Raw genomic sequence first — 27,628 nt, 5'->3', positions numbered from 1 at the left:
TCCAACAACTTGGAGTCCTACACCTTCTACCATAAAGCATTTCAAATGGTGGCATTCCAATACTTGCATGATAACTATTATTATAAGAAAACTCAATCAGTTTCAAATGATCATCCCATGCTTCACCAAACTCTAGTACACAAGCTCTCAACATATCCTCCAACGTTTGGATTGTTCTTTCGCCTTACCCATCAGATTGAGGATGATAGGCGGTACTCAAGTTTACTCTAGTACCTAATTCTCACTGAAGACTTTTCCAAAAACTAGATACATACCTCGAGTCTCGATCTGAAACAATAGATAGTGGTACACCATGTTTGGACACAATTTCATTTATGTACATCTTTACAATCTTGGCTAAGGGTACATCTTGACGTGTTGCTAGGAAATGAGCACTCTTCGTCAATCTATCCACAATAACCCATATTATATCATTACCTTTAGGAGTCCTCGGTAACTTAGTCACAAAATCCATAGTTATATGATCTCATTTCCATTCCGGAATTTCCAACTGATGCAACATTCCATATGGCTTTTTATGATCAATTTTCACACGTGCACAAGTCAAACACCTTTCAACAAAATGGGCAACTTCTCCCTTAATGTTTGGCCACCAATAGATAGGCTTCAAATCTGCATACATCTTTGTAACACCGGAGTGAACTGAATATCTTGACCTATGAGCTTCTTCCAGGATCAATTCTCGATTACCATCAAGCAATGGTACCCAAATTCGACCCTTATACGTTTGGAAACCACGGCTGTTCGTTTCCATGGCAAGATATTTCTTCTTTCCAATACTCTCTTTATCAATGTTATCCTTCATCAAAGCCTTCACTTGATCTTCAGCCCACACGAACTTCACCCCATTCTTTGTCAATTCTATCATGGGCTTAGCTATACGAGAGAAATCTTGAATGAACCTTCGATAGTAACCCGCTAAACCACGGAAACTCTTGATCTCAATGGGTGTCTTTGGCTGTTCCCATTTAGAGACAGCTTCAATCTTTGAGGGATCAACTTTAATACCTTCGGAAGAGACGACATGCCCAAGAAATTGAACTTCTCGAAGCCAGAATTCACAGTACTTGGAGAACTTAGCATATAATTTCTTCTCCCTAAGAACCTCAAGGACGGCTCTTAAGTGCTCACGATGCTCTTCTTTAGACTTAGAATAAATCAGGATATCATCAATAAAAACAATCACAAAATGATCTAAGAATGGGTGACATACCCGATTCATTAAATCCATAAAAGCGGTTGGAGCATTTGTCAACCCAAATGGCATGACAAGAAACTCATAGTGCCCATAACGTATACGAAAAGCTGTCTTGGCTACATCTTCCCTTTTGACCTTTAATTGATGATAACCGGACCGTAAATCGATCTTAGAGAAGTAGGAAGCACCATGAAGCTGATCATAGAGATCATCAATGCGCGGGAGAAGATACTTATTCTTAACCGTTCGCTTATTCAGCTCACGGTAGTCTATGCACATGCGCATAGAGCATCTTTCTTTTTGACAAAGAGAACCGGAGCTCCCCAAGGCGAGGAACTTGGTTGTATGAAACCTTTGTCAAGTAGCTCTTGAAGCTGAGACATTAACTCTTTCATTTCTATAGGAGCTAAACGATACGGTGCTTTTGCAACAGGAGTGGCACCGGGTACGAGTTCAATTTGAAAAGTGACCTCACGGTCAGGAGGAATACCGGGAAGATCATCCGGAAACACATCAGAAAATTCAGAAACTACTTCAACGTTAGAAATGGAAGACTTTTCTTTTCGTGCATCAATGACATAGGCAAGAAAATGACTCTTGTTCTGTCGGATACACTTGAGAGCTTTCATCATATTGATGATCTTTATGGTTCCTCTTTTCTTATCACCATACACAGAAATGATCTTACCATCAGGAGTAGGAAAACTCACGATCTTTTGGGAACAAATAATGTTGGCATTATTTTGAGATAACCAGTCCATACCTATCACTACCTCAAAGCCAGCAAGAGTAGTAGGTAATAGTTGGACCGGAAAGGCACGACCTTCAATCTCAATAGAACAATCATCGTAGCCCACACGTATATCACTAATAGTACCGTTAGCAACTTCTACTTCTATAGAGCAATCAAGAGGAGTAGTAACTCTTCCAAGTTTAGGAGCAAATAAGGTAGACACAAAAGACCTATTTGCACCCGAATCAAAAGAACAGAAGCAGGTTTTGAATTAACAAGAAAAGTACTGCTTACTACCTCATCATTTTCCTTTGCAAGGTTGGTAGTCATCTGAAAGGCACGAGACTTAGCTTTGGGCTCATCTTTCTTTTTCTCATCTTCTTTCTTCTTCACGGGACAATCTGCAATCAAATGGCCCGTCTCCTGGCACTTGTAACGACGAGTCTTATCCTTACACACTGAGGGAGCATGGCCCGTCATACCATACTTGTCACATCTCTTTGTCTTCTCAGAACATGACCCGTTGTGTGAGGCCTTGCAAGCTAAACACCATGGAGCAATCTTCTTATCATCCTTACCTTTATGGGAGGAAGAACCTCCTTTAAACCGTTTTTCTGAATTTGAAGACCCATTAAACCTCCTCTTGAACCCGGACTTCTTATCATCATCTTTTGTAGCCATTTTTTCAGACTTAAAATCATCATCCAATCTCTTAGACTCCTTGATAGCAACAGACAAAGTAGTATGTTGCCTGCAAAGGCCACGATAGCTGGCAGGAAGACCATCACAGTAAGCTTCGATCTGATCTATCTCTTTGAGTACCATACGACCTACAAACTGGAGCTTTTCTGTAAATGAGCGGGCATACTCACCTATGGCACCTGGCTTAGCATTCAAAGCCCTGAATTCCTTCTCGATCAACCTTAACTCACGTGTACCCACATATTCTTCCAGAAACTTTTCCCTGAATGTACCCCAAGGCATACCAGCAAGCACCTCAGGAGTCAAGGAAACCGTAGCTGATCTCCACCAGTTTCGAGCATTCTTTGTCAACACACGAGTAGCACATAAAACCTTCATATCATCCGGGCAATAACATGAAGCAAAAACCACTTCAACATCAGCCAACCATTCCATTGCACCCACTACATCAACTGTGCCATTAAATTCCTTAGCACCACACTTCTTGAAACTTTCATACTTAAAGTTGTGGACACGAGGAGTAGCCACAACACGAGGCTCCACCCCATTTTCCACACCATTCCCTTCAGCTACCACATTACTAGGAGCAATCATAGACCTTTCAGCAGATATCTCAACACGATTCGAGCGATTGGAATAGTTTCCATCCATGTGCTCATTCCTTTGCAAGCTTGCTTCTTTTCAGCCCTCAATTGAGCCAATTCCTCCTCATTCCTTAACAAAAGAGCTCGAATAGCCCTCAATTCCTCGTGCATTTTAGCTCGGGTAGGAATCTGCTCAGTCACTGGGTTTGCCCGATCAATTTCTGACCTAGTGAGTTGTACACCTGGAAGTGGCCTTCGAGGAGGCCTTTGGTTAACACCATTTCCAGCCCCATTTTGATCAGTTTGGGCATTGCTTGGAGCTGCTCTCTCACGTCGACTGTTAGTACGAGTGTTAACCATGATGTTTACAATGCAATGACGTCGGTTAGCAAAGGTTAAAGTAAGAACAAAGAGATTAAGGCTACTTAACATAAATTTTAGCAACATATAAACACATTCCTGCCTCAATCTACACCCTCACTCAGTCCCAAACCCGTCCTAAAGCATTTCATTCCAATGGCTAAGCATACCTACTTAAGCCCTACATGTCCTCTATCGGTTTAAGTCCAATTCCTATGGTAAACCTATAGTTCTTGGTTCACTTAAACCATTTCTTTGATACCAACTTGTAACACCCAACATTTAAAATATGGATTTCCAAAATTTTTCACCTAACGGTGTCAAAGAAAGTGGAAAAACGTTTAAAAGTCCAAACCAGAAAAATTCAGTTTGGTTTATTCTTTCAAAAGGTGTTACTCATCACATCATTGAATAAGTCTAATGGAAACCCATTGATTGCCCAACATAAAGCAATCAATCATCAAACATTCCAAATCTGAAAATTGCAAAAACATAAATCAAAGTCTAGATGGAGTAGCAACTATGGGTAAACTAATGTCATCATCACTTGCTATCTACCCACGCCTCTCCTTATTTCATCAACGACCTTTAGCTTGCTAAACCTGAGGGGACAACACATTTCAAGAAACAAGTGTTAGTTAACGAATTAGCTAAGTAAGAATACACAAGGTTTAGAAAGCATTTGTCCAATTAAAACTTTATAAAGATCGTTTTGCGACATTAGAAGACATATCATTACATATCATCACATATCATCTCATTCATCAGCTTTCATACAAAATAGGTCACCCTAATTGTGCCTAAACATCTTTAACATCATCACATAACACATCATAACATCATTTAAGTGTAACTGAAGTCACACCCGACTAGATGAACACACCTTGCGGCTGTCCATCAATGTCGTTAAGGAATGGCAAGCCAATTCCAGGAGTAATCCATATGTTCAATGACAATGGGGCTGGTAAGACCTCCCGTATTACTCTTCACGTTATACCTCGTTGCAAGGAGCCACCCGAGCAACCACATCAACGCACTTAACCGGGATAGGGCAAGTACGGGTTAAGCTTAACACTTTCACGTTAAATTTACGAGCTCGATTTCACATCACATATATATTAGGTGTTTACACAACCTAAACAATCATCACGTTTATACATCTTTACGTTTGGGCCCTTAAACGTTCACGTGACATGGCAACTTAAAGAGTCTAGTGAACTAGATGAACAAGCCATACAAACATGCACATTTCAATACTCATAAACAAGTGTCATAAATCAATTCATCATAAGACATTGCATTTCATTTCATAAGACAACATCACATATCATTGGACTGCATTTCAGGCCTCATTGGTCATTTGCATAGCCCATATAACCTCCCGTGTACTCCCGAATACTTATAAGTAACAAAATACCATTAAGGAAGTTATAATACGAAAACCATGCTGTTGAACCCTCAGCGTGTCAAAATAGTGTATCTTACCTCGTAGAAGCGTACAACAAATGATAACGTAAGTTACCGAGCTTTGCAAGTATTCTCGACTACCTATAATCAACATAGGACCGATTTATGAGTATAATGAAACTAAACTGACCTACAGTCTAAATACGTGTCACATACTCTATAATTACCATCACTCCAGATAATAGTCCCTTTTTGACTATTACCCTTGGTAAGTTGTCTCTTTTTGTCTACTTCGAGACTATTATCCTAGGTAGTTAGTCTTGTCTATTCTCAAATTTTGTCTATTCGACTTTTACCCCAGGTAGTTAGTCTCTTTTTGTCATTTTTTCCAAAAACGGGTTTTACACCAAAGAGAAGACTCTTTTAAGACCTAATTGATAATTTAGCCCCATCAATTACTCCATGAACGGGTTGTTAACAAAAATGGATCATTAGGTCACATTAAACAACCATTCTTACTATCGAAACTCGATTAATTAATCACAAATGATAATCAACAACCCCCATCCATACTCCAAACACTAAGAACTGAATTAAATCCATAAAGTTGAATCATATGATCACAAATCAAGGGAAATCATCTATATTACCTGCACTTGACGTAGGGGACTCAAGATCTAAACAATCCTTGATCGAAACGGCACGAAATGAATGGATCTTTGCTTGGAGAGGGAAGGGGATTGGCTATGGCTTTTCTCACACACACGTTACAGCAGATTTGTGGAAATTAGGGCTTCCTAATTGCCCTCTAATCCCTGGCCACCCATTACAAATCATACACTTAGGACCCCTCAAGTTCTAAACTTAACTTTCTTAGCTTATCTTTCTACCGGGAGTCTTAACACACTAACAAGCACCTAATTACTTAACGTCGCTTTGATTACTTTCATTAAACATCACATTCACATTATTGCACATTAAACATATAAGCATTAAATCATTTAATCACATATAGGACATATAACCTAACGAACCTAACGTTAACTAACGGAAGGTCAAATAGTCAAACACGAAAAGTTTGAGATGTTACAAAAACCCTAAAAGGTTTCACGTTATCACAAATTAATACAATTCAACGTCAACGTTTAATAATCGTCCATACATATATATTATCGTCCAATAATCGTCCATATGCGGGTTAAAGAACCCTTAAATCCACGGTTATGATCATGTCGGGCGTGGATTCGTCAATCCACCGTCCACGTCCATAATATATAGTAATATACGTTTTAACAAAATATTGTTATAATGTGGCAATGATCATACCGGGTGTGGATTAGTCAATCCACCGTCCACGTCCATATATATATATAGATATATATATATCAATGTATATAATATAACGTTCAATAGTATGCAATAACGACTTTCATCACATATACACGTCCATTAACACGTATCACAACATAACGTCCTACATCACATATAACGTCCATTAACACGTATCACAACATAACGTCCCGAACCATATCATAATGTATCTAGTTAACGACCACAACATGTATTCATAATGAAAGCAAAATCAACCAAGCGATAAGTCAATATGTCCATAGAACAATCAATCAGTCAGTCAACGATCAAACAAGTTTGTACACCTTTCAGCCCAAATCTCAATTGAGTAGGGGGGGTTACGAAACTCACCTGAGGCGTGCAATACAATCCCAAGATGAAAGGAAGTAAAACCGATTCTCACGAGAGCCGAAACCTATAATACACGTATCACATTAATACTAAAGCACTCCAAAGTTAAGGTCTCCTAAGTATTGACCTAATATTACCATAAATGCCTTATTATGTCCATTTTATAAAGATTTGATGCAGCCAAAGTGGAAACGTTACGTTTTGTTTTGTAATGACTCATCGGGACTTGACCACTGTTGCTTCCTCTAAAATTTTAGTATGATCAAGTTATGTTCTGGGATAATTGGCCTATACCGTTAGAAAGTAGACTCATTTACGGTTCCGTGGCCGATGGAATCGTCAAAAACGGACTTACGGTTTAAAAATTATGGACGTTTGAAAATGACTTTCCTGCAGTGTATCACAGCGCGATAATTTGACATCACGGCGCGTTATTTTGACCTGAACACAATTTTGCTCGAACTTCAACCCCTCATGACGCGAGGGAAGCCACTCACGATACGATTCAGCCCAGATCAGTCCCAAATCAAGCGAAATACGAACCAAACTCAACCCAAACTCAATTCTTGACCTTGAAATCGATTTAGGAAGTTCGAAGACTTATTTTGAAGCATAATTAAACATATTTTGACATAAATAAACATAACCCACTTCATAATTTTCATCCAAAACATCAAATCATCTCCAAAATCATTCTTGACCCAAACCAAACCCTAGAAAACCCTAAATTTCGTTTTTAACTCGTTTTTGGCCAAGAACTCGTAAGATTTGACTAAGAAACATGCTTAATGATATAAAATGGAGAAATTTAGTTAGGCTTCACTTACCAAAACACCTCAAGACTTCAAATTCGGATTTTAGGGCTTTTGAGAAAGGATGAACACTTGACATCTTGAAATTCTTGGAGAATGATGATTATCATTGCTATGGTTACTAGATTTAGTTGCTTTAATAATATGAACACGAGATTTGGAGAATTTAAGATGAATTTAAGATAAAAATCTAGTTGGTAGAATGAAGAAGACGAAAGGGGAGTAAAGGAGATGGGAGAGAGATAGAGATAAGATAGTGTAAGAAAAAATAAGAAAACAAAAATGAATGTGTTGGTAGATGTGGGTGGATGGCCAAAGGCCCAAAAATAGGGTTCTCGTTCCGCTAGTTTCGACAAATAGCTATTCGTTAGACATTTAAACGCCAGAACATATCCTTAATAAAAATTAAACTCAACGTTACACTAAAACTCGACAAAACGCCCAAGAATTCATATTAATTCACAATAGTCGTTTATTTTAATTACGTTTAAATTGTAAGTCAAATACGTCAAAAGTCACGAATGTTAAAATATAGGATTTATGGTCTATGGATTTAGAATTGTCTGCAAATTTTGTATAGAAACGATGGAGACTAAATAAGGCAAGAATATATTTGGTCAAAGATTTCTCCAAGTTAAGACTCATCTCTCATATGATATTATGATTTAGTGGTCAACAATTTAGATGGATCTAGAATTGACGACAGAAATGTGTATGATAATGGTAGAAAAGAATTGTAAAGACCCACGTGATTTTTATATTTGATTGATAATAATCATCTATAGAAGAAATATGTATTAGTGGTGAAATGACCAAAATGTCCTCACGTGGTATGCGTGTGAGAGATTTAATGGAGCAAAATTAACGATTGTTAATGACAGGGACGACTAGCAATAAAAATGAATAGCCCAGGGACACCTAGTGAGAAAAAAAACACAAGGATAAAAATACGAATCTAAAAAACCACAGGGACGATTTGTGACAATTTCTCAATCGTATATGTATTATTGTTGAAAGTTCAATGATCACATCTAAACATTAAAAGTCTGATAGTATTTAATTAAGGGTTAAGTATCTCGAAATGTAATGAACTATACACAAATGTGTATGTTGTGTAATTAACTAATCGAATATTTATTGAATGCAATTAACTTTCAAATCCTAATTATTCGATGTATCTGGGTATATGTGGCAACCATATAACTGTCACTTGTAAATTTTTGATTGGTCGAATACATCCAATAACCGAGATTTTAAAGTTCATTGCATACAATAAACATCCGAGTAATTTATCACATAACATAAACATTTGTGTATAGTTCATTACATTTTACAGGTGCTTGTCCCTTTAAATAAAGAAGAAGATAGGTATATGTGAACAAAATGAAAAAGCCTATACAATAGTAAATAATTAATCCTTTTAATTTATCCTCTCAAAAATACTCCTAATAATATAATTATGACACATCGTACGATCAAAGGATGAAACTATAACATTAAGTTAAGGCATTAAAAAAATTATTAAAAGGGTGAGTTAGAAGAAATAATCTTTTTCCATAAAATATACAAGACGAAGATAATTATAATTGTAAATAATAAATGCAGAGTATGTTGTTATTTAATGTTTTGAAACACCAACAATAAATATGTTTTGTATGGGGATGGTGTGGGCAAACAAAGGCATCCTAGTATGTTTTAAACATATCATATGTGTGTATCATAATGTGTAGTGGAATCTTGTTTGCTAGATTATCGACAAATCTGCAAAAACTTGAATAAAATATCAAAGAAATTGCCCATCCGGTGTAGTCAACATGTTATTATTCTCATCATGAAGTTCTACTTAATTTGCAAGAATCACTTTCAGACAGAAGATCATTAATATATAATTTGTACTTAACGATTGAATTTCAAAGCAAACCATACTAGAGCTCTTTGATTGATCCCATCATTAGACAGATGCAAACATTCATAATAGAATAAGATTAATGTGTTTCGCATTGAGTTTGTTAATTTCATTCGTCACCGTTAATTTGTTATCCCTTTCTCTTTATTTTCATATAAAATGTATGTTTAGGAAAAAAGAAAAAGAAATTTCATATAGATAGTGTAGAAAATTTTATATACCCATACCGTTTGTAACTATTAAATTTTGCATTACAACAAAAGAAGCCAAAATATCGAAAGCCAATCGATGACTCGATGTTAACAAAATTAAAGGTGAAATGTGAGTTAAAATATAATTAATTTATGTGGTACTCGATCCGCTTTCGACTAAAATCTCATCATTCGATAGCGAATGGATATGTTTCCACTTACTTACTGCACAGTGAAAATCATTTTTTGGTGGGTAATTTCTACTCACAAGACATGACATGTGTAGAAATCACTCGCGAGAAAATCATATATTCACATTTAAAAGCGCATAAGAATATAATATTATACAAACTTATTAGTGTATAAACCTTTATTCTTACGTTTTTAATTGTGAAACTTGTAATAATTTATTTTAAATTTTCACTGTATACTATTTGTATATATATATAGTATATATATAAATATAAACAGGTTCACAAAATTTAATACATCTTAAAAAGGTATATAAAATGAATTGCATACAAATAAAAAATTTGTTGTGGCGGTATTAGGGGCAAAGGTGTAGTCAGGAAAAAACATCGGCAAGTAGAATCAGCAACTTCAATCGGCCAAATTTGGCCGATGCATGTGAACGTTGGGTGTTGGAAAAGGTGATGTTGACCATTTTTAGATCCCCTTTTTTTGTTATATATATATATACACACACACCCACATATGTATATACCTGTATTTTTGCTTCCCTTTCCTACTTCCGTTTTCCGGCGACCATCTAAAACCTTTACAACTCCATCATCATCGCCGGAAAAGAAATGAGGGAAGGGGTTACAATATTGCTGCCACCATGGCCAAAATAAATGGGGAAGAGTTTTTCCGACGAGTTTGTTGCTTTAATATCCACCATCGTCATCTTCAATTCGATAGATAGAATAGATAGATGGATGGAGATATGGATTTTGGATATAAATTAAAAATAGGTAAATATAAGATATTGATATACAAAGATTGATATAGATATAGATATAAAAGATGAGAGATATAGAGAAGGGAACGGTGTGTGGGTGGGTAGGTGAATATATGGTTTGAGATATTTTTTTTTATATATAGAAGAAAAGGGAGAATTGGCAAATCAATACTATAGGTAGTTTCAAATCTGGCAAGTTTTTGATTAAAATTGGCTTTTTTATGCTTGGCCGCGTGTCAGCTTGTGATTGGTTAATAAAGAACCAAAAACAAGCCAAAGAGCCGATGTCCGGCACTACACCCTTGCTCATTATTATGGGTTATGTATTTTTATCTAAAGCTGCAATAATGAAGATAGCTAATACCCCTTATTCATTTTTTATTTATACGAAACAACATATTTTAATTTTTTGTTTTCCTCCAAATATTCATTCTATTTTCGATTATTTTCATTTTTGTTTACATTTATATATTTAATGGTTTCCTCATATCAAACCCCCCTTATAATAATTAATGTTAAAAAAATATATAGAATGGAACATTGGATGAACCGACAAGCAACTCCGGTTTGCTATTAATGTAGGAGACAACAATTGGATTGCCCATTCTTTCCATCTCTATCTCATGCAACACAATAGTAGCTTCATACATATATACATGAAACTAGTATCTTAATTTTGTGCATCAATCTAACACTACACGGATTTCTATATATAAGCTTATAATCACATCTACGTAATTATTAACCCTTCAACTATTCTTATTCTTAACTTCAAAGTTTCTCGCATTTCTTTGTTCTTTTTTTCCTTTATCTTACATAGTCATGAGTTTCTTTGATCTAAACCAACCCGAAAACGACTTCACCTTAGACCTCTTGCATGATTCTTCACTTTCTTCTTCTTCTTCTTCATCAAGCAACACCGAACAACGAGTTTTCGCATGCAACTATTGCAGAAGAAAATTCTATAGTTCACAAGCACTTGGAGGCCACCAAAATGCTCACAAGCTCGAAAGAACATTGGCTAAGAAAAGCCGATATTTAAATCAAGGAGTTAAACTAATTTGGAACCAGACATCAAGGTCTAGTTCCAACGGTTCGAGCCACGTTGGTTGGGTGCAGCCAGCGTTCATGACGGGCATGGAAAGTCACGGACACGTTGAGAGCAGAGCAATGGATCATTGTTACAAGGGTGAGAGCGTTCAAGAAGATTTTAATCAGCTTGACTTGTCTCTTAGACTTTGATATATAAAAATGAGTTTCTTTTTATGATTAATTAATCATCCATCTATGAATCAACAAAAGAATTATAGTGCTTCTAGACTTTAATCTAAGCTTATTCTTTTTAGAATCATAGTTACGAGTATTAACTAAGAATATGTATGACCAAGTGTTGACTATATTGTGTTACTCGTATTATGAGACATTTCTATGCATGAAAACATTCAGAATTGCCACTTGATCTTCTCTTTGCATTCTCTTCAATGTATTTATATAGAAATGTTATAGCGAAAATAATATTTAGGCTCATATATATATATATATATATGGGCCATAACTTGAAGCGCAAAACAAGTATTAATTAAAGTGAAATAATTACAATAAGATCTTGAATATTGAATTATCATCAAGATGAATATAACTGATATTCGAAGATTCACAAAGCACATGTATATATGTGAAAATTCAATGTAACTGGCAAAGCATGGTAACCGTGAATGAGGACCATGTCAGACATGGGCTCTTGCAGGTGACATGCATAGTATATATGGATGAGTAGGGATTCCCTCAAATTCCTAACATAACTAGTATATTCAGGAAATATTGATCTTTAGATCAAAATCAAGAGTCAACATTCAAATATTCTCTTTCAATCTTGATCTTTGATTTTAATCAAAGGGTCAAGATGTTTCTAACTTGACCGGGGTCCCCTCCCAATATAGATAGTATTAACAAGACATGGAGGTTGATGCAAATAGACGGTTTTAGAGATCTAATTGGTAAACATGATATTGCGGAAAGAGCAAGAAAAAGAACAGTGTGAACCATGGTTTAGATTGACCACTGCACTAACGGTCTAGTCATAATCAACACCCTACTGCTCACTGCAGCCATTAGCAGTAATTAAGGTGAACCTTGTATATATAAATTCCACGCAGTAATTAAAGAAAACTATGCTAAAGAGATGCACAATATATGAGACTTGCTTCCAAATTCCACGCAAATTGAGCTTCTTTGGGCCAAAAGGTTGCTTGAAGTAGCCTGGTCACAAAGAATTGGGTAGATCAAGATAAAGTACTGAAAAAAAAGGATGACTGATAATGAAATATAACTTTGCTTTGATAGGAACAAAACACAAAATGATAATCTTATTAGCTTAAATATGGACTAAGATGCCAATGGGGTTGGTGTCCCATTGGTAAGGTCTTTAACCTTAGGGTTTTACACAAGGGTTCAAATCTCACTTCCTCCATTTGTAAGGGTAAATTATTAGGGGGTTTATAAAACAAATCAAGTTAACCAGGGTAAATCCTTTACCCAAATAAAAAATATGGACTAAGATTCCTTAATCCTTATGTATGTATGTTCGTGTATGCAAAAACATGATACATGGGTGAAATATAGGATTACAATTTCCAGTCCAGCCCTCTGTGAAAATCCCACTTGTTCTTTTGGGCTTGTTGGCCTATTCAATTCTACTGGGTCTAATTCAGAGTATTGGATTTGGATTCCAAAGGTGCCATCCAACTATCCAAGTGATCAAAGACATTCAAACCGGGCTGTGGATGATTTGGAAAAATCGCAACATGACTTTTTTTCAAAATCTTACATCCAATTAACCAAACCCCTTAAATAATTTACTTTCTTTTTAATATAAATTATTAAGCAAGAAATTAAATTCTGTCAGCCACGTTTTCTCGCAGTAGGAGGTGACCTGCTTCTGAGTGATCACGTTTTCATCTTTCTCAAACGTAAAAATTCAATATTGAATAGTTTTTTTTTTTACCGAAAACCAAAATTAGATTTCTTAGTGATTTCAAAACACAATAATTTAAAAACCATGTGAAAAAAGCAATCCCAAACAACCCTTAAGTGTGTTTTAAGTGCAATATTAACGTTATGCACACACAAATTAGCAATGAACTGTTGAATTACTTTTGGATCCTGGAAGCCCGAGCTATTCAGAGAACGATTTTTTATCATAACTTATTTCTAAGTTCATGAGGCTGCACCTCTAACTTTTGACCCTTTAACGTATTTTGGTTAACTTCTAAAATATATAAACTGGTATTGGTTTGATATCATTTTCATTTATTTATTTATCATAAATGTACATTAAATAATTAAGTATTAATATAGTATGTTATGGTATTTATAAATAAATTATAATAAAAATATGAAAAATAATAATACTTTTTTTCCTATGACATTAAAAAAAATCAACTTATAATGATGAAACCTTGCGAATACCCTAATATTGAAATGTTGATTATGACCTGTTAATACTAATATCTCATATAATATTGATACACATGCATATATTGGCCGGCCAAGTCACCATCAATAAATAAAATTGTAGGACCATTTTGTGATTAACGACAACATTTCAACTACGTAAAAAGAAAATATATTTTTTTATTGCCTTTTCATTGTCCAGTAGAAATTGACCACATCAGCAACACAGTCAATCCAAGGGCATGACTGACGGTGGAAGTCTCACTACCGTTCAGGAGGAAACCAGTTAAATGCTAAAGAAACCCCCATGCCCCACCTTATTGGCAAGGACTTCAATTCCCAATATATATTTCAAAGGTTTCAAACCCATGACCAATATTTAGCTGAAAGACATAAGGGGCATTAAATGTCCAGTTGGGCTAAATCGCATGAAAAAACAATATCTTAATCCAAACGTTATTCCCTAGAAATCTGCACCTTCATTATTTTTCTCATTACTTTTAAATAATTTTTTGTAAAGTATTGAAGGAATCTTATACAACAGATTAGTTTATGGACTATATTGCTACTACTGTAATAATTGTAATTAAAGCTATAATGATCGACTTCACCTTTATTTAAATCAATCAGTTGGTCAAGGATACACAAACTCATGCTCACTAATGATCAATATGGATTTACGAAACGAGACTAATAGATATCGTGTAATATTGTTGCCATGGTTAGCCTATAGTCACATATCGCGATTCCTTGCCTTTGCCAAAGGACTCGCGAGCCACAATTACTTCGATATTTACTTGTGTTCAAGCCAAATCAATCTCCAAATCATCAAACAAAATCTTCCTGATAAATACTCCCAATCCATAAAACTTGTGGAATTTAACCTTCCCTCCTCAACTAGTCTCCCTCTTCACTACCATACCACCAATGGCCTCCCACCCCACCTTTTGGATACCTTAACAACTGATTATGCAAAATCATTTCCAGATTTTAAAATCGTAATTCAAAATATCCGCCCTCGGCTACTCATATATGATTACAATCAGTTCTGGGCAGCAGACGCAGCTACGTCTATGAATATCCCTAGTGTTATGTTCTTGAGCGGATGTGTACCATTTTACTCTAGGGCTGCTCATTTGGCCATCAAACAATCAGATGTAAAGTACCCTTTTCCTGAAATTTATAAGAAAGATCATGAAATTGCACACATAAAAGCGATCGGTAGAGTATATAGACCTCCAGTGGGAGAGTCTCATCCCTTTTTTGAATGCATGAATAGGTCACGTGACATCATCTTGGTTAGAAGTACGCGAGAGCTAGCAGGAAAATATATCGATTACATGTCTCAAATTATTGGAAAGAAAGTATTGCCTGTTGGTCCATTAGTTGAAGAAAACTCAATAAAACATGTCAATGAACATGTTGAGCTTTTTCAATGGCTTGATAAGAAGGAAGACTCTTCAGTTGTTTTCGTATCTTTTGGAAGTGAATATTTCTTATCTGATAATGATATAGAAGATATAGCCCATGGTTTAGAGCTTAGCCAAGTAAATTTCATATGGGTCATAAGGTCTCCTGTGGGTGTAAAAACTAGTGTTGAACAAGTACTTCCTCATGGGTTTCTTGAAAGGTTAGGAGATAGGGGTATTGTTACAGACAAATGGTTACCACAGGCCAAGATATTGAGCCATTCGAGTACAGGAGGATTCATTAGTCATTGTGGATGGGGTTCTGTTATGGAAAGCATTTACTATGGTGTTCCAGTTATAGCGATGCCGATGCAATTTGACCAGCCATACAATGCGAGGCTTGTCGAAAATTTGGAGGTTGGTATGGATGTCAGTAGAGGTGGAGATGGAAGATTGAAGAGGGACGAGATGGCAAAGGTGTTGAGGAAGATGGTGGTAGAGGATAGTGGTGCGAGCATAAGAAATAATGTTATGAAGTTGGGAGAGATTATGAGGAAGAAAATGGATGAAGGTGTTGATAAAGAGGTCATTGAGAATTTGGTCAAGCTTTGTGAATCGAAGAATTGAAATTTTTTTTTTTTTTACTTAATTGAGAGTTCTTTATACATTTGTAGTTACGAATAGGAATGATGTATATTTCCTCTTTTAATCTCTTTTAATATGTGGGGTGTATTTACTCTTATACAAACCAAAGCAAAATAAAGTATTGAAGACGATGTTAATCTGGAACTTTTTTTTTAAATCGACATATTTAGTAGGTGTTTTATCAATTTTGTTCAAGAAAACTTTATAAAACCAGTATAACCGGAGTTATAAATACGGATTCGTACATTTTGGATGAAACCGGAATTTATGATTCTGGATTCAAATGGAAAAGGTGAGACCGACATTGATATTGCCACGTGCTCGTTGTGTATCCCTTACTTGCTAGACCATTAGCTCCATCCTGTCTATATTCGCACACAACAATGACATGAGAAGTAGAAATCTTTGATTTTGCCAATTTCGGTATCACCTCTTTCGTTTGAATTCGAATATAGAATTCCTGGTTTCGTCCAACGTGTACGAATACAGAGTGTATAATTCCGGTTTTACTAACAGAGACGTTCCTTATTCCATTGCAGAAAGTGAACCGCAGTTCTGAGAAGAAACAGAGGAAGTTGCTGTAGGCATCAATCTTCAAGTACCTGAAGATAGAAAACCCGCTTCTTAAAGCTTGATAGCATTGGGCCCAACGTGCGTGGATACTCGTGCTCATAACCATCATCACAAACCAGAGCATCATCTTATAATTCCCTTTTACGATCCTGGAAACATTGAAGCTAACATAAGTTCATTGGGATTTTTTTTAGTAAATAGGCTATTGTTATTTAATAGGATATTCGATTCAGGGTTTTTTCTCCGGCGAAGCCGTCGAGATTATTTTTTCAAGGGTAAAGCCCTAGGCCGGAGGTCCTTAGAAAGCAGCCTCTCTACCTAGAGTAGCGGTAAGGCTGTCTACATCATACCTGCCTCAAACCCGGGCGCTCGCCTGGATTGAGTACCGTTGTTGTTTTGTTAGGCTATTGTTATTTACTAAACGTGGACTGGCCCAAGGCCATTAAAAAAATTGGTCGTATCAAGTCATCTCTTCAACCTGACTCTTCATTCATATGGTCCGCTATACGTCTTCATATCTAACAAGTATTCCGTACAAATTAATTTCTTAAACTAATGAGACAGACTCTAAATAGATCCTCTATCCTATATTTTCCAGCAAGATGGTCATCAGTATCATCAACCATAATCCAATTCATTGCTATTCATTTTTCAGATTCAGGTCAGAGTTATAATGCATATTTAGACCTAGGCCTGCTCCATGTATGCCGAGCATATAGATAAAAGAAACTGTATCGGAACTATTGAGGTCAAGTATCGCCGATATAAGATAAACCTATTTCAAGTTCAACGATTTTGACCAACAATTTATATAACAAATGACAACCACCTTTTATTCAAGTAAAAAAAAAAGACTGTTAAACAACGAAATAGAAGACTGTTAAACCATTTGAATACTTCACATCAATATAAGAAAAACCTGTTTCTCAGTTCAAATCATTTTCATGTAAATTGATTGAAATTGCTCTTCATACATTTTGAATACCTTCTTGTTCGATTTAGACAACCGGTAAATCTAGCAACAACGCCCTTGACTGTTATATTTGTTTTCAGAAGCGCCATTCATGTAACGTTAGCCTGCAAAACCAAGCGAAATAGAGTGGTTGGGGAACCCGATGGACTCTGGACTGCAGAAGTAAGCACATACCTTCAAAAAAACTGAACCTTCAACGTCTTTACATGACGTCTGAGAATAAAAAACTGTCAGATTTAATGCAGTCAGCGTCTTATGATAGAATTTCAATTTATAGCCAATCATCTTCAGCAAACCACTGCTTACTGTAGAGGCTATCAAAAGCTCTCTGCCAATTAAAAACTTTCAAAAGCAGTGGGTTCAATAATGACGAGAGTTCTTAGAGATCAGTCCGCAGAGCACAAATTAACATCAAATGTAAGCACAGACAGTAACGTCACCAAAGACTTGCATCTTCCCGTTAACAGAGTTTACAAGTTATCAATGATACTACTCAGATTTCATCATCCTGAGGGGTATTAAGAGTTATGCATATCATTAAATACTTTATTAAACACCATGTAAAATCTAGCATTGTATCAAGCTTGGGATGGAGTCTTATGGATTTTACGGAAATCTGAATATTCCAAAAAGAGCATACAACAATAAATGGGCCAAAGGGGTCGACTAGAACTCTCAGGGGGTAAACAAAAATGGAACCAGAAGGCTCGCCTTAGTGGTCTTAATTCCAACTATGCAACGTGTTCAATTTCTTGGTGAAGTTTGAAGATTTTAAGCACTACGATCAAGCACCTGCTTTGACTAAAATTAGAAAGTGAAAAAACTTCAAAACAATGGTATTTAAAGCTACACTTTCCTTTTTAGTTTCCGTACAAACTTAAACCTACGAAATACATCGAATTAAGTTTGCAACATTTGAAAATTAGAATAACTATGTCAGAAATGCATATAGCAGGTAAAAAACATTTTAGCACATTTACCAAACACACCTTTGATTCTATTAGTATAGCAGGTAATATCTACATTACTATAACTTGGAATCAGCATGAATGATCAAGATAAGGCTTGTAAAAAAAGTATGGTTATATATTTAGGGTGTATCATGTTTGAAGTTCTACTTTGAGAGTTGAGAGTCTAGCAAATCAATGAAATTGTTTAGGCTTCTAACCCCTATAATAGAATCAAAGGTGTGTTTGGTAAATGTGCTAAAATGTTTTTTACCTGCTATATGCATTTCTGACATAGTTATTCTAATTTTCAAATGTTGCAAACTTAATTCGATGTATTTCGTAGGTTTAAGTTTGTACGGAAACTAAAAAGGAAAGTGTAGCTTTAAATACCATTGTTTTGAAGTTTTTTCACTTTCTAATTTTAGTCAAAGCAGGTGCTTGATCGTAGTGCTTAAAATCTTCAAACTTCACCAAGAAATTGAACACGTTGCATAGTTGGAATTAAGACCACTAAGGCGAGCCTTCTGGTTCCATTTTTGTTTACCCCCTGAGAGTTCTAGTCGACCCCTTTGGCCCATTTATTGTTGTATGCTCTTTTTGGAATATTCAGATTTCCGTAAAATCCATAAGACTCCATCCCAAGCTTGATACAATGCTAGATTTTACATGGTGTTTAATAAAGTATTTAATGATATGCATAACTCTTAATACCCCTCAGGATGATGAAATCTGAGTAGTATCATTGATAACTTGTAAACTCTGTTAACGGGAAGATGCAAGTCTTTGGTGACGTTACTGTCTGTGCTTACATTTGATGAGCTATCTTGGGAAGCATTCATTACTTACCGTAACAAGGCGCAGCAGCTGGTAAGATTGCATTGCATATCCATGTTTCTTTTGATTATGTAGTGCAAGTATATTGTTTTTCTTGCTACTAGTCTTAGCTAGTTGTCTACATGTATATGGCATGTCATATACATGACTTAATGTGTTATTCACTCACATTACCTGTACAAAGCACCGATTTGTTGTTATAATAGAATCATCGGGGTAACCTTTTACCAAAAAAATAAAAAAAAACAAGGGGCAGCAGCTTTCAGTATTTCTCCAGACCAACCCTATACCAACCCATTATATATACGTTTGTACCGACATATTCAATAGAAGATAGATATAAGACGTCATTGCAATCAAAAGAAACAAGGATAAGACAACCAATGTCGATTTATACTAGAGTCGAGCTAATATCCAAAGAAAGTAAATAGTACACTAGACCCTATATAGAAAGGCAATATAAAATCTGAATTCAAGGAACATGCATATTTTTATATACAAAAACATACTCGTAGTTTGTAAGGCATGAGTGTAACATAATGGACATTCAAGAAATCTGGCTTATAACATCTACCATCAGTTAATACATTAAATCAAATCACATTAAACAGAAACTGATTATTATGAACAGGCGACTTGAATACATCAAATCAAACTCACTCAATTCATAGATAAAGAATGAAAAAACCAAAAAATACAACGAAGGTGATTTAATAACCAGAATCCGCAGAAGATTTCAACGATATGACCTCCGGCTTCACAACTGTGGAACGGTTACGCTTGAGGTTAGGCATCAACAATAGCCGCCGGAACTTTTACAAATACTTCGTCAGAAACGGTTAAAAAACGGACCTGATCGGAAAAATGTAAAAATCGAAATCAAAATAAAATACAGCAACTAATATGATAGATAATGGTAAAATAGAATAATCGAATACGTAATCTAATCGGAATCAGTTAACAAAATGAATCTAATTGGAAATTTTGAAATAACATGATCGGAATTGTAACCGATAGCGGAAAATGATAGAGTTTGTGCGTGATTTTGTGTGTGTAAATAACCTAATCGGTATCACCTACCGGAAATTGAATAGTCGCCGGAGAAGATACAGTATGTGTGTGACTGTGTGTGTTTGATTGCAAACGAAAAGAGTGGGCGGGAGAAAAGCAGGAGCGTGTTGGGGGAATTGTTATTGGGCAAAATGACCAAATTGCCACTCCGTGTTTATATTCTAAACATTGATCAGATTTAATCTGTACCGTAAATCAGACTGATCTAATGGTCAGAAAAATTGTGCCTTCATTTTCACTTAGGGTTGGGGAGAGCTTGCCAACTCCTCCCTGATTTTTCTCATTCTCCCCTCCCCGATTGCTAGAGCACTTCGCCACCCTTTCTCTCCCCACCCTTTTCTATTTAATTTCATTTCTATTTATTTTTAAAACTAAAATATTTTATTTACTAAATTAAAACTAATACAACTTAAAACACAATTAAAACACATAATTTTATTCTAACACACAAAAACAAGTAAAACATACAACTAAGGCGCCGGCCATCCGTACTGCTCACAAAGGGCGCGTTTCTGCGCCAAAACCATCTCCAACATCGGCCCGCTGAGGTGATCGTGTGGCCTGATCACGAAGTCTATATCATTCTGTCGCTGCTGACTCTTGACCATCCGTGTCATCTCCTCCTCCCGTTTCTTCCTAGCCTCTGCCGCCGCCATATAGCTATCTATCATCGCCTTCTGCATCAGCATCTTCTCCTCACGAGCTCGATTTTTATCCTCATTGTCGCATTTCAACTCCGCGACCATCTTCAAGAACTCCTCAAATGTAGTAGAGGCGGAAGGAGCAGCCTGCTTACCCTTAGCTTTACGGAGGGGTGACATGGGTCTAGCAGGATGTACTGGTGCATCATAGATGTCGTTCCCTCCCTCCTCTTCTTGCTCCAACTGGTCCTCATTCAAGTCAATGTGGACCGATGCCTCCCCCTATGAACGTACATGGACAGACCCTTCCGTTCTTGCCCTTTTGCTACCCGACTCCTGACAAATCCCCTCCAAAGTAAGAACTTCCGACCATTTCGGCCCTTTCCTCAAAACTTGCCACGCCTCTACATGCGAATTTTATTTCCGCATATACAATGCCACGGCTGACTTAAAGACATCATCGTCACTTTGGCCACTCAACATCTTACTTTTCTTCACATTGTAGATAGCACAAAAACCGATACCTTATGCTTCAAATCCTTCCATTTCGACTGACACATTTCCGGGGTACGTCCCGACTCACGGTTCAAGTGTGAGTCCAACTGAAACTTCACCTTCTTCCAAAACGAACCCGCCGTTTGGGCGTTTCCGACGTATGGATCCTTGGAAACGTTTAACCAAGCTTTTGCCAAACACGCCTCTTCATCCTTCCCCCAATTTCGACACTCTCTTTTACCTTTAACCGAGACTTGGGTCTCGGGTATTGCTTCCACCTCTTCCTCCTCGTCCTCTTCTTCTTCTTCTTCTTCTTCTTCTTCTTCTTCTTCTTCTTGAACCTGTTGACTCGCGAAGGGTGATGATGAACCACCCGCGAAATCCAAAAACCCGGGGTGAGTTTCATTCGCAAAACCCGAAAACCCGGTATTCGGTTGGACACATGACGGGACAGATTCAAAAAACAATGGATCCATACTACTCAAGAAATCTTCAACATGTTGTGGCCTATACACATTTTCAGCCGTGGTTTTTTGTGAAGGAGGCGGTGGCATAATATCGCGATTGTTTGACGGTGTTGGGTTTTTGCGTTTTTTGGGTAGATTTGAGTAACTGGGTTGTTTTGGTTTCTTCCTCCTATTCATTTTTGTGGGTTTAGATGGATGATTTGATTGGGAAAAAAAAATAAGAAAGGAAGAAAGAAACAGCGGCGACAACAAGAAAAAAAAGGGGAAAAGTGAAGAAGAAAATAGAAAGACAGAAAGATATTTTTTTTTCAACCGTTGCATGTGGGCCCCAGGTTTTTTTTTTAACATTCAAAACTATCGGCATCCAAACCGGCATCACTGTGCCCAGACTCCTCCCCACCCAACCGGTACCGGGGGGGGGGGGTCGGTGCGGTGTGCCATCCGGTACCGGTCCGGTGCCTACTCCACTTCGTCCACTCTTAAAATATCATTTACAAATGAATACTCCGTAAATCACAAGGATTATATAATGAATTGAAAATTTTCAAAGTATAAATTTAGTTATGTTTTTATTTAAGTTATTATCTAAAATAATAATACACATCTATAAAATTATTTTAGCAGTGAATTAAACAATATATAATGGATTTTTTTTTTGTTAATCCTTTGAATTTTAAAAGACTTTATTTTAGCTTTTAGTTATTAAATAAATTTTTAATCTTCTACTTAAATTTTAATAATTTATTAATTCATTAGAAATTAACTCTTTCTGTTTATACTTTATGAGTTGAAATTAAACTTGTGTTGATGATTTATTTATAAAGAACATTTTATATACTTTATTTTTTGATTTGATTTGTTGTTACATGGTCACATGACTTAGATATTATCTAAAAAATAAGTCGATAGATTAGTTTTTAAATATTGTCAATTTTGATTTAACTACTCCCTCCGTCCCATATTAAGTGTTCACGTTTGACTTTTTGAGTCTTTTTCTTTCAACTTTGACCGTAAATATTTTTGTTAGTGTTATATAAAATTTGATGTAAGATCTATGATATGATTGAGTTTTAAATGTATTTTTCATTGATATAACTTTCATTAACTAATATATAACACAACTAAAGATATTTGTGGTCAAAGTCGGAAGGAAAAGACTTGACCAGTCAAAATAGGACGATTAAAATGGGACGGAGAGAGTAACTTTTATAAATAAGTTTACATTTGAATATATTGTTGGTACAATATTGTAGTCTATACCAGAGCCGGCTTTGAAGGGGCTCAATAGGTGCTAATGAGCCAGGCCCACCCCCTTCTAAGGCCCATGATTTTTCTATTGTATATATATTTATGCAGACCTCCTGTATGTAGAAGTCTATTTCATTCCTTATATCTGATAGTCTGATACATTGATTTTGTAAACTTTTTATATTTTCCATGTTACAACCCTATATTGTTATCTAAAGTTCATTCATTCTTATCTTTATCTTTCATATAAACTAGCTAATAAACCCAGGTTTAACCCGGGTATTTTAACTAAAACTTTTAAAAGCAAAAAGATTATAAAAAAAAAAAATATATGTAATTTTTGTTAGACATATTATAACTTGGTTTGAAGATATTAAATTGACTAACATAACTTATATATACGAGGGTTGGTGTCCGCGCGTTGCGAAGGTTAAACGGTGATAATAATACAAAACAGTGGGGAAATCGATATGCGTGTGTGTAAATAGGAAGGAGAGAAAGAAGTGACTGTGTGTTAGATCTTGGTAAGATTTTTGTCTGATTGTATTTAGAGATATAGAATTAGAGGTAACGTGTGAGGATATTGAATAGATTGTTGAATTTCTAAAATAGAGAGTCCATATATTTTATAAGGAATCATAGATATATGAGTACCTATTGCATTAACAAAACATAAAAGTATTTTTAAATAGAAATAGAAATTTAAAATAAGTATTTAATGAACAATTTATCTTTAAAAATATTCAATATTAAATATGACATCATAAATAAAATAAAATTTTTTGAAAAAAAATATAAACATGCCACATAATGTTGTTTTCTAAAAATAGTTTTGTAAGACAATTTTCTTTTATTATATATAAAGATTACTATTTTATCTTTTTTAGTACTCGCAACACAGATGGAGTTCGCCAAAAGTCAATTTTTACTTAGGCTAGATTTAGGTTTTTTGTAATATACGCACAATAAAATAAATATACAATAATTTAGTATATTATGAATATATAGTAGGCTAATTTTAAACCCGTGGTTACCTTTTTTCAATCAATAATATACATACATAAAATATTATTTTTGTAACTTTATAGTTAATTTTTAATTTCATTATTTATAAAGTATAAGTTTAAATAAATGGTGAGATATGTTGTCTATATATAAAATTACTTTTGGGTGTGTTTAGTTTTAAAATCTATCGGTGAGGGTTGTTATTTAAAAAATGTGTGGAGAGCTAAACGATTTGTTTAAGAAATATAAACTATATTATATTATTTTGTCATATATGTTTATGTCGAAACATTTATCATCGTAATATTACGATTTTATATTTTAAGGGCCCATCTTCTAGATTCAAGTCAGACCCCGTAATTTTTTTATATTTTTAAAGACGGTACTGGTCTATACTATAATTTTGAAAGAAGTATATTTGTTTTTAGCAGATACTGTAAATATTTTTTAATATAGTTTAGTTGTTTATCTACTTATTTAATTAATATGTTATGAATTTATGATACTTACATATATTATAATAAAAATATAGAAAGAAATTATAATATTAATATAAGTTCTCATATAATACTGCTGATATATATTGGCCGGCCAAGCCACCATCAATCAATAAAATTGTAGGACCATTTAGTGATTAAAGAAAACAATTCAATTACGTAAAACAAATATCTTAATCCAAAAGTTGCATATACTTAGAAATATGACACCTTCATTTTCTTAATATTTTTATTGTCAGTTAAGTATTGAATGAATGAATCTTATGCAACAGATTAGTTTATATTATATTGCTACTACTATAATACTTATCATTAAATTAAGTTTGAATGATCGACTTCACTCTTTATATAAGACAGTGAGTCACTCGAGGATACACAAACTCAAACTCACAAATTAATAATCAATGGATTCAAAGATAGTGAGTACTAATGAATATCGTATAATATTGTTGCCATGGTTAGCCTATAGTCACATATCTCGATTCCTTGCTTTTGCCAAAGGACTCGCAAGTCACAATTACTTCGATATATACTTGTGTTCAAGCCAAGTAAACCTCCAAATCATTAGAAAAAATCTTCCTGATAAATACTCCCAATCCATAAAACTTTTGGAACTTAACCTTCCATCCTCAACTAGTCTTCCTCTTCACTACCATACCACCAATGGCCTCCCTCCCCACCTTATGAAAACTCTCAATGCGGATTATGCAAAATCATTTCCAGATTTTGAAATTGTAATCCAAAGTATCCGTCCTCACCTACTCATATATGATTTTAATCAGTTGTGGGCAATAGACGCCGCCACGTCTATGAATATCCCTAGTGTTATGTTTTGGAGCGGATGTGTATCAGCCTACTCTATGACCGCTCATTTTGCAATCAAACCATTAGGTGAAAAATACCCATTTCCTGAAATGTATCTTAAAGATCATGAGATTGCACACATGAAATCGATTGGTAATAAATTTATACCTATACCGCCAATGGTAGATATAAACACTTCTTCTTATCCCATTTTTGAATACATGAATAGGTCACGTGACATTATCTTGGTTAAAAGTACGCGAGAGCTAGCTGGAAAATATATCGATTACATGTCGCAAATTGTTGGAAAGAAGGTGTTGCCTGTGGGTCCATTAGTTGAAGAAAACTCAAAAGAAGATATGAATGATCATGTTGAGCTTTTTCAATGGCTTGATAAAAAGGAAGACTCTTCAGTTGTTTTCGTATCTTTTGGAAGTGAATATTTCTTATCTGATAATGATATAGAAGATATAGCCCATGGCTTAGAGCTTAGCCAAGTAAATTTCATATGGGTCATAAGGTCTCCTGTGGGTGTAAAAACTAGTATTCAACAAGTACTTCCTCAAGAGTTTCTTCAAAGGATAGGAGATAGGGGTATTGTTACAGACAAATGGTTACCACAGGCCAAGATATTGAGCCATCCGAGTACAGGAGGATTCATTAGTCATTGTGGATGGGGTTCGGTTATGGAAAGCATTTACTATGGTGTTCCAGTTATAGCGATGCCAATGCAATTTGACCAGCCATACAACGCGAGGCTTGTCGAAAATTTGGAGGTTGGTATGGATGTCAGTAGAGGTGGAGATGGAAGGTTGAAGAGGGACGACATGGCAGAGGTATTGAGGAAGGTGGTGGTGGAGGATAGTGGTGAGAACATAAGGAAAAATGCTATGAATTTGGGAGAGATCATGAGGAAGAAAATGGATGAAGGTGTTGATAAAGAAGTGATTGAGAATTTGGTCAAGCTTTGTGAACTAAAGAATTGATTTATACTATATATACATTCAATTGGGAGTTCTCTATGGAAGAATGCTAAGTATTTAAATTTCTTTTCTATTTTAAATAACAACTAGCTAGTCTACATTACATTCGATGTATGATACGTACGAATATGAATGATGTATGTTTTATCTCATTTAATAGGTGGGGTATTTTTAAGGGATTATGGCACTGGAGTGTAACCAACTATGACTCAATGGTTATGTAATGTAGTGACCTTTCAAATTGGCTATGTGATGTAAGTACCTTTCATTTTTGTTCTTTTAATGTATCGGTTGACCTGTTGTACCGGTAGCCGGTAACAATGTTAGTTTTACTTTGGGATTTTGGCACTAGAGTGTAACCAACTATGACTGAATGGTTATGTTATGTAGTGATCTTTAAAACTAGCTATCTGATGTAAGAACCTCTCTTTTTTGTACTTTTCATGTACCGGTTGACGTGTTGTACGGTCATGGTTACGGTTGTGGGTTATGAACTCCGACGAAATGGATGGTCAATGGTGGATGGTCTTAGACTCTGACAAGGTTGTAGTGGGTGGTCTCGGCCTCATTTTTTCTTCCATTCAAGAGGTGCGGTCATCTCTTCACCGTCTCCAAGTCCGGACATGTGCCACCGCTGATTGCCACCAATAAAATAAACAAATGTCAGCCGCCACCCAGAAAACCACCGTCGTCATTCTCTGTCAAAATCCCCCTTTTACCCCATTGTAAACTAAAGTTGTTGGATCTTGATTGTGGTGGGGATGGGATGGCCAGATCTTTATGGTTAACGATGATGGGGTGATCATAACACAATCCGATTTGGGGATTAGGGTTTGAGTATGATTATTATTGAATCGTGTTCTAAAAGCAATAAATGTATATACGCATTTATCTATATCTAGTGTTGATTTGTGTTCGGGATTGAAGTTAAACATTTAGTTACAATTTCACATTTGCTCTCCAAAAAAATTGTTGTTACCGAAGATAGTGCTGGAAATTAGCCG

General features: G+C 35.5%; 4 protein-coding genes and 1 long non-coding RNA gene across 5 annotated transcripts; 3 read left to right on the top strand and 2 right to left on the bottom strand.

The window, feature by feature from the left end:
• Positions 1-487: 487 nt before the first annotated feature.
• LOC122591446 lies at positions 488-3,248 on the bottom strand. The gene is made up of 3 exons (XM_043763715.1): positions 2,183-3,248; positions 1,572-2,114; positions 488-1,488 (listed from the first exon to the last, which is right to left on the bottom strand). The coding sequence occupies exons 1-3, from the start codon at positions 3,246-3,248 to the stop codon at positions 488-490; spliced, it is 2,610 nt and encodes an 869-aa protein (XP_043619650.1).
• An 872-nt stretch (positions 3,249-4,120) lies between these two features.
• LOC122594593 lies at positions 4,121-7,568 on the bottom strand. The gene is made up of 3 exons (XR_006323040.1): positions 7,534-7,568; positions 6,707-6,770; positions 4,121-4,200 (listed from the first exon to the last, which is right to left on the bottom strand). It is a non-coding gene; the product is annotated as an uncharacterized LOC122594593 (long non-coding RNA).
• A 3,694-nt stretch (positions 7,569-11,262) lies between these two features.
• LOC122594045 (zinc finger protein 2-like) lies at positions 11,263-11,902 on the top strand. The gene has a single exon (XM_043766526.1). It carries the CDS (start codon positions 11,399-11,401, stop codon positions 11,816-11,818), a length of 420 nt encoding a protein of 139 aa, XP_043622461.1. The 5' UTR covers positions 11,263-11,398; the 3' UTR covers positions 11,819-11,902.
• A 2,798-nt stretch (positions 11,903-14,700) lies between these two features.
• Positions 14,701-16,240, top strand: LOC122594633 (cyanidin-3-O-glucoside 2-O-glucuronosyltransferase-like). The gene has a single exon (XM_043767064.1). The coding sequence runs from the start codon at positions 14,701-14,703 to the stop codon at positions 16,063-16,065; it is 1,365 nt and encodes a 454-aa protein (XP_043622999.1). The 3' UTR covers positions 16,066-16,240.
• Positions 16,241-25,225: 8,985 nt separating this feature from the next.
• LOC122594008 (cyanidin-3-O-glucoside 2-O-glucuronosyltransferase-like) lies at positions 25,226-26,956 on the top strand. Its single transcript, XM_043766482.1, has one exon. It carries the CDS (start codon positions 25,242-25,244, stop codon positions 26,625-26,627), a length of 1,386 nt encoding a protein of 461 aa, XP_043622417.1. The 5' UTR covers positions 25,226-25,241; the 3' UTR covers positions 26,628-26,956.
• The last annotated feature ends 672 nt before the right edge of the window (positions 26,957-27,628 follow it).

This window comes from Erigeron canadensis, chromosome 3 (assembly GCF_010389155.1).
Source record: "Erigeron canadensis isolate Cc75 chromosome 3, C_canadensis_v1, whole genome shotgun sequence".
Classification (NCBI taxonomy): Eukaryota; Viridiplantae; Streptophyta; class Magnoliopsida; order Asterales; family Asteraceae; genus Erigeron; species Erigeron canadensis.
Note: the sequence above shows the minus strand (reverse complement) of the source record. Positions and strands in the feature narration are given on the sequence as shown.

What these genes read in the sequence shown, in the direction of transcription:
- LOC122594045 (XM_043766526.1), top strand. Translation starts at nt 11,399, where the DNA reads ATGAGTTTCTTTGATCTAAACCAACCCGAAAACGACTTCACCTTAGAC.
- LOC122594633 (XM_043767064.1), top strand. Translation starts at nt 14,701, where the DNA reads ATGGATTTACGAAACGAGACTAATAGATATCGTGTAATATTGTTGCCA.
- LOC122594008 (XM_043766482.1), top strand. Translation starts at nt 25,242, where the DNA reads ATGGATTCAAAGATAGTGAGTACTAATGAATATCGTATAATATTGTTG.
- LOC122591446 (XM_043763715.1), bottom strand. Translation starts at nt 3,248, where the DNA reads ATGATTGCTCCTAGTAATGTGGTAGCTGAAGGGAATGGTGTGGAAAAT. An exon ending in TTTGATTCGGGTGCAAATAG is followed by an intron (nt 2,115 to 2,182) that starts GTCTTTTGTGTC and finishes ATTGCTCTATAG; the next exon opens with AAGTAGAAGTTGCTAACGGT. An exon ending in TCAAGAGCTACTTGACAAAG is followed by an intron (nt 1,489 to 1,571) that starts GTTTCATACAAC and finishes GCATGTGCATAG; the next exon opens with ACTACCGTGAGCTGAATAAG.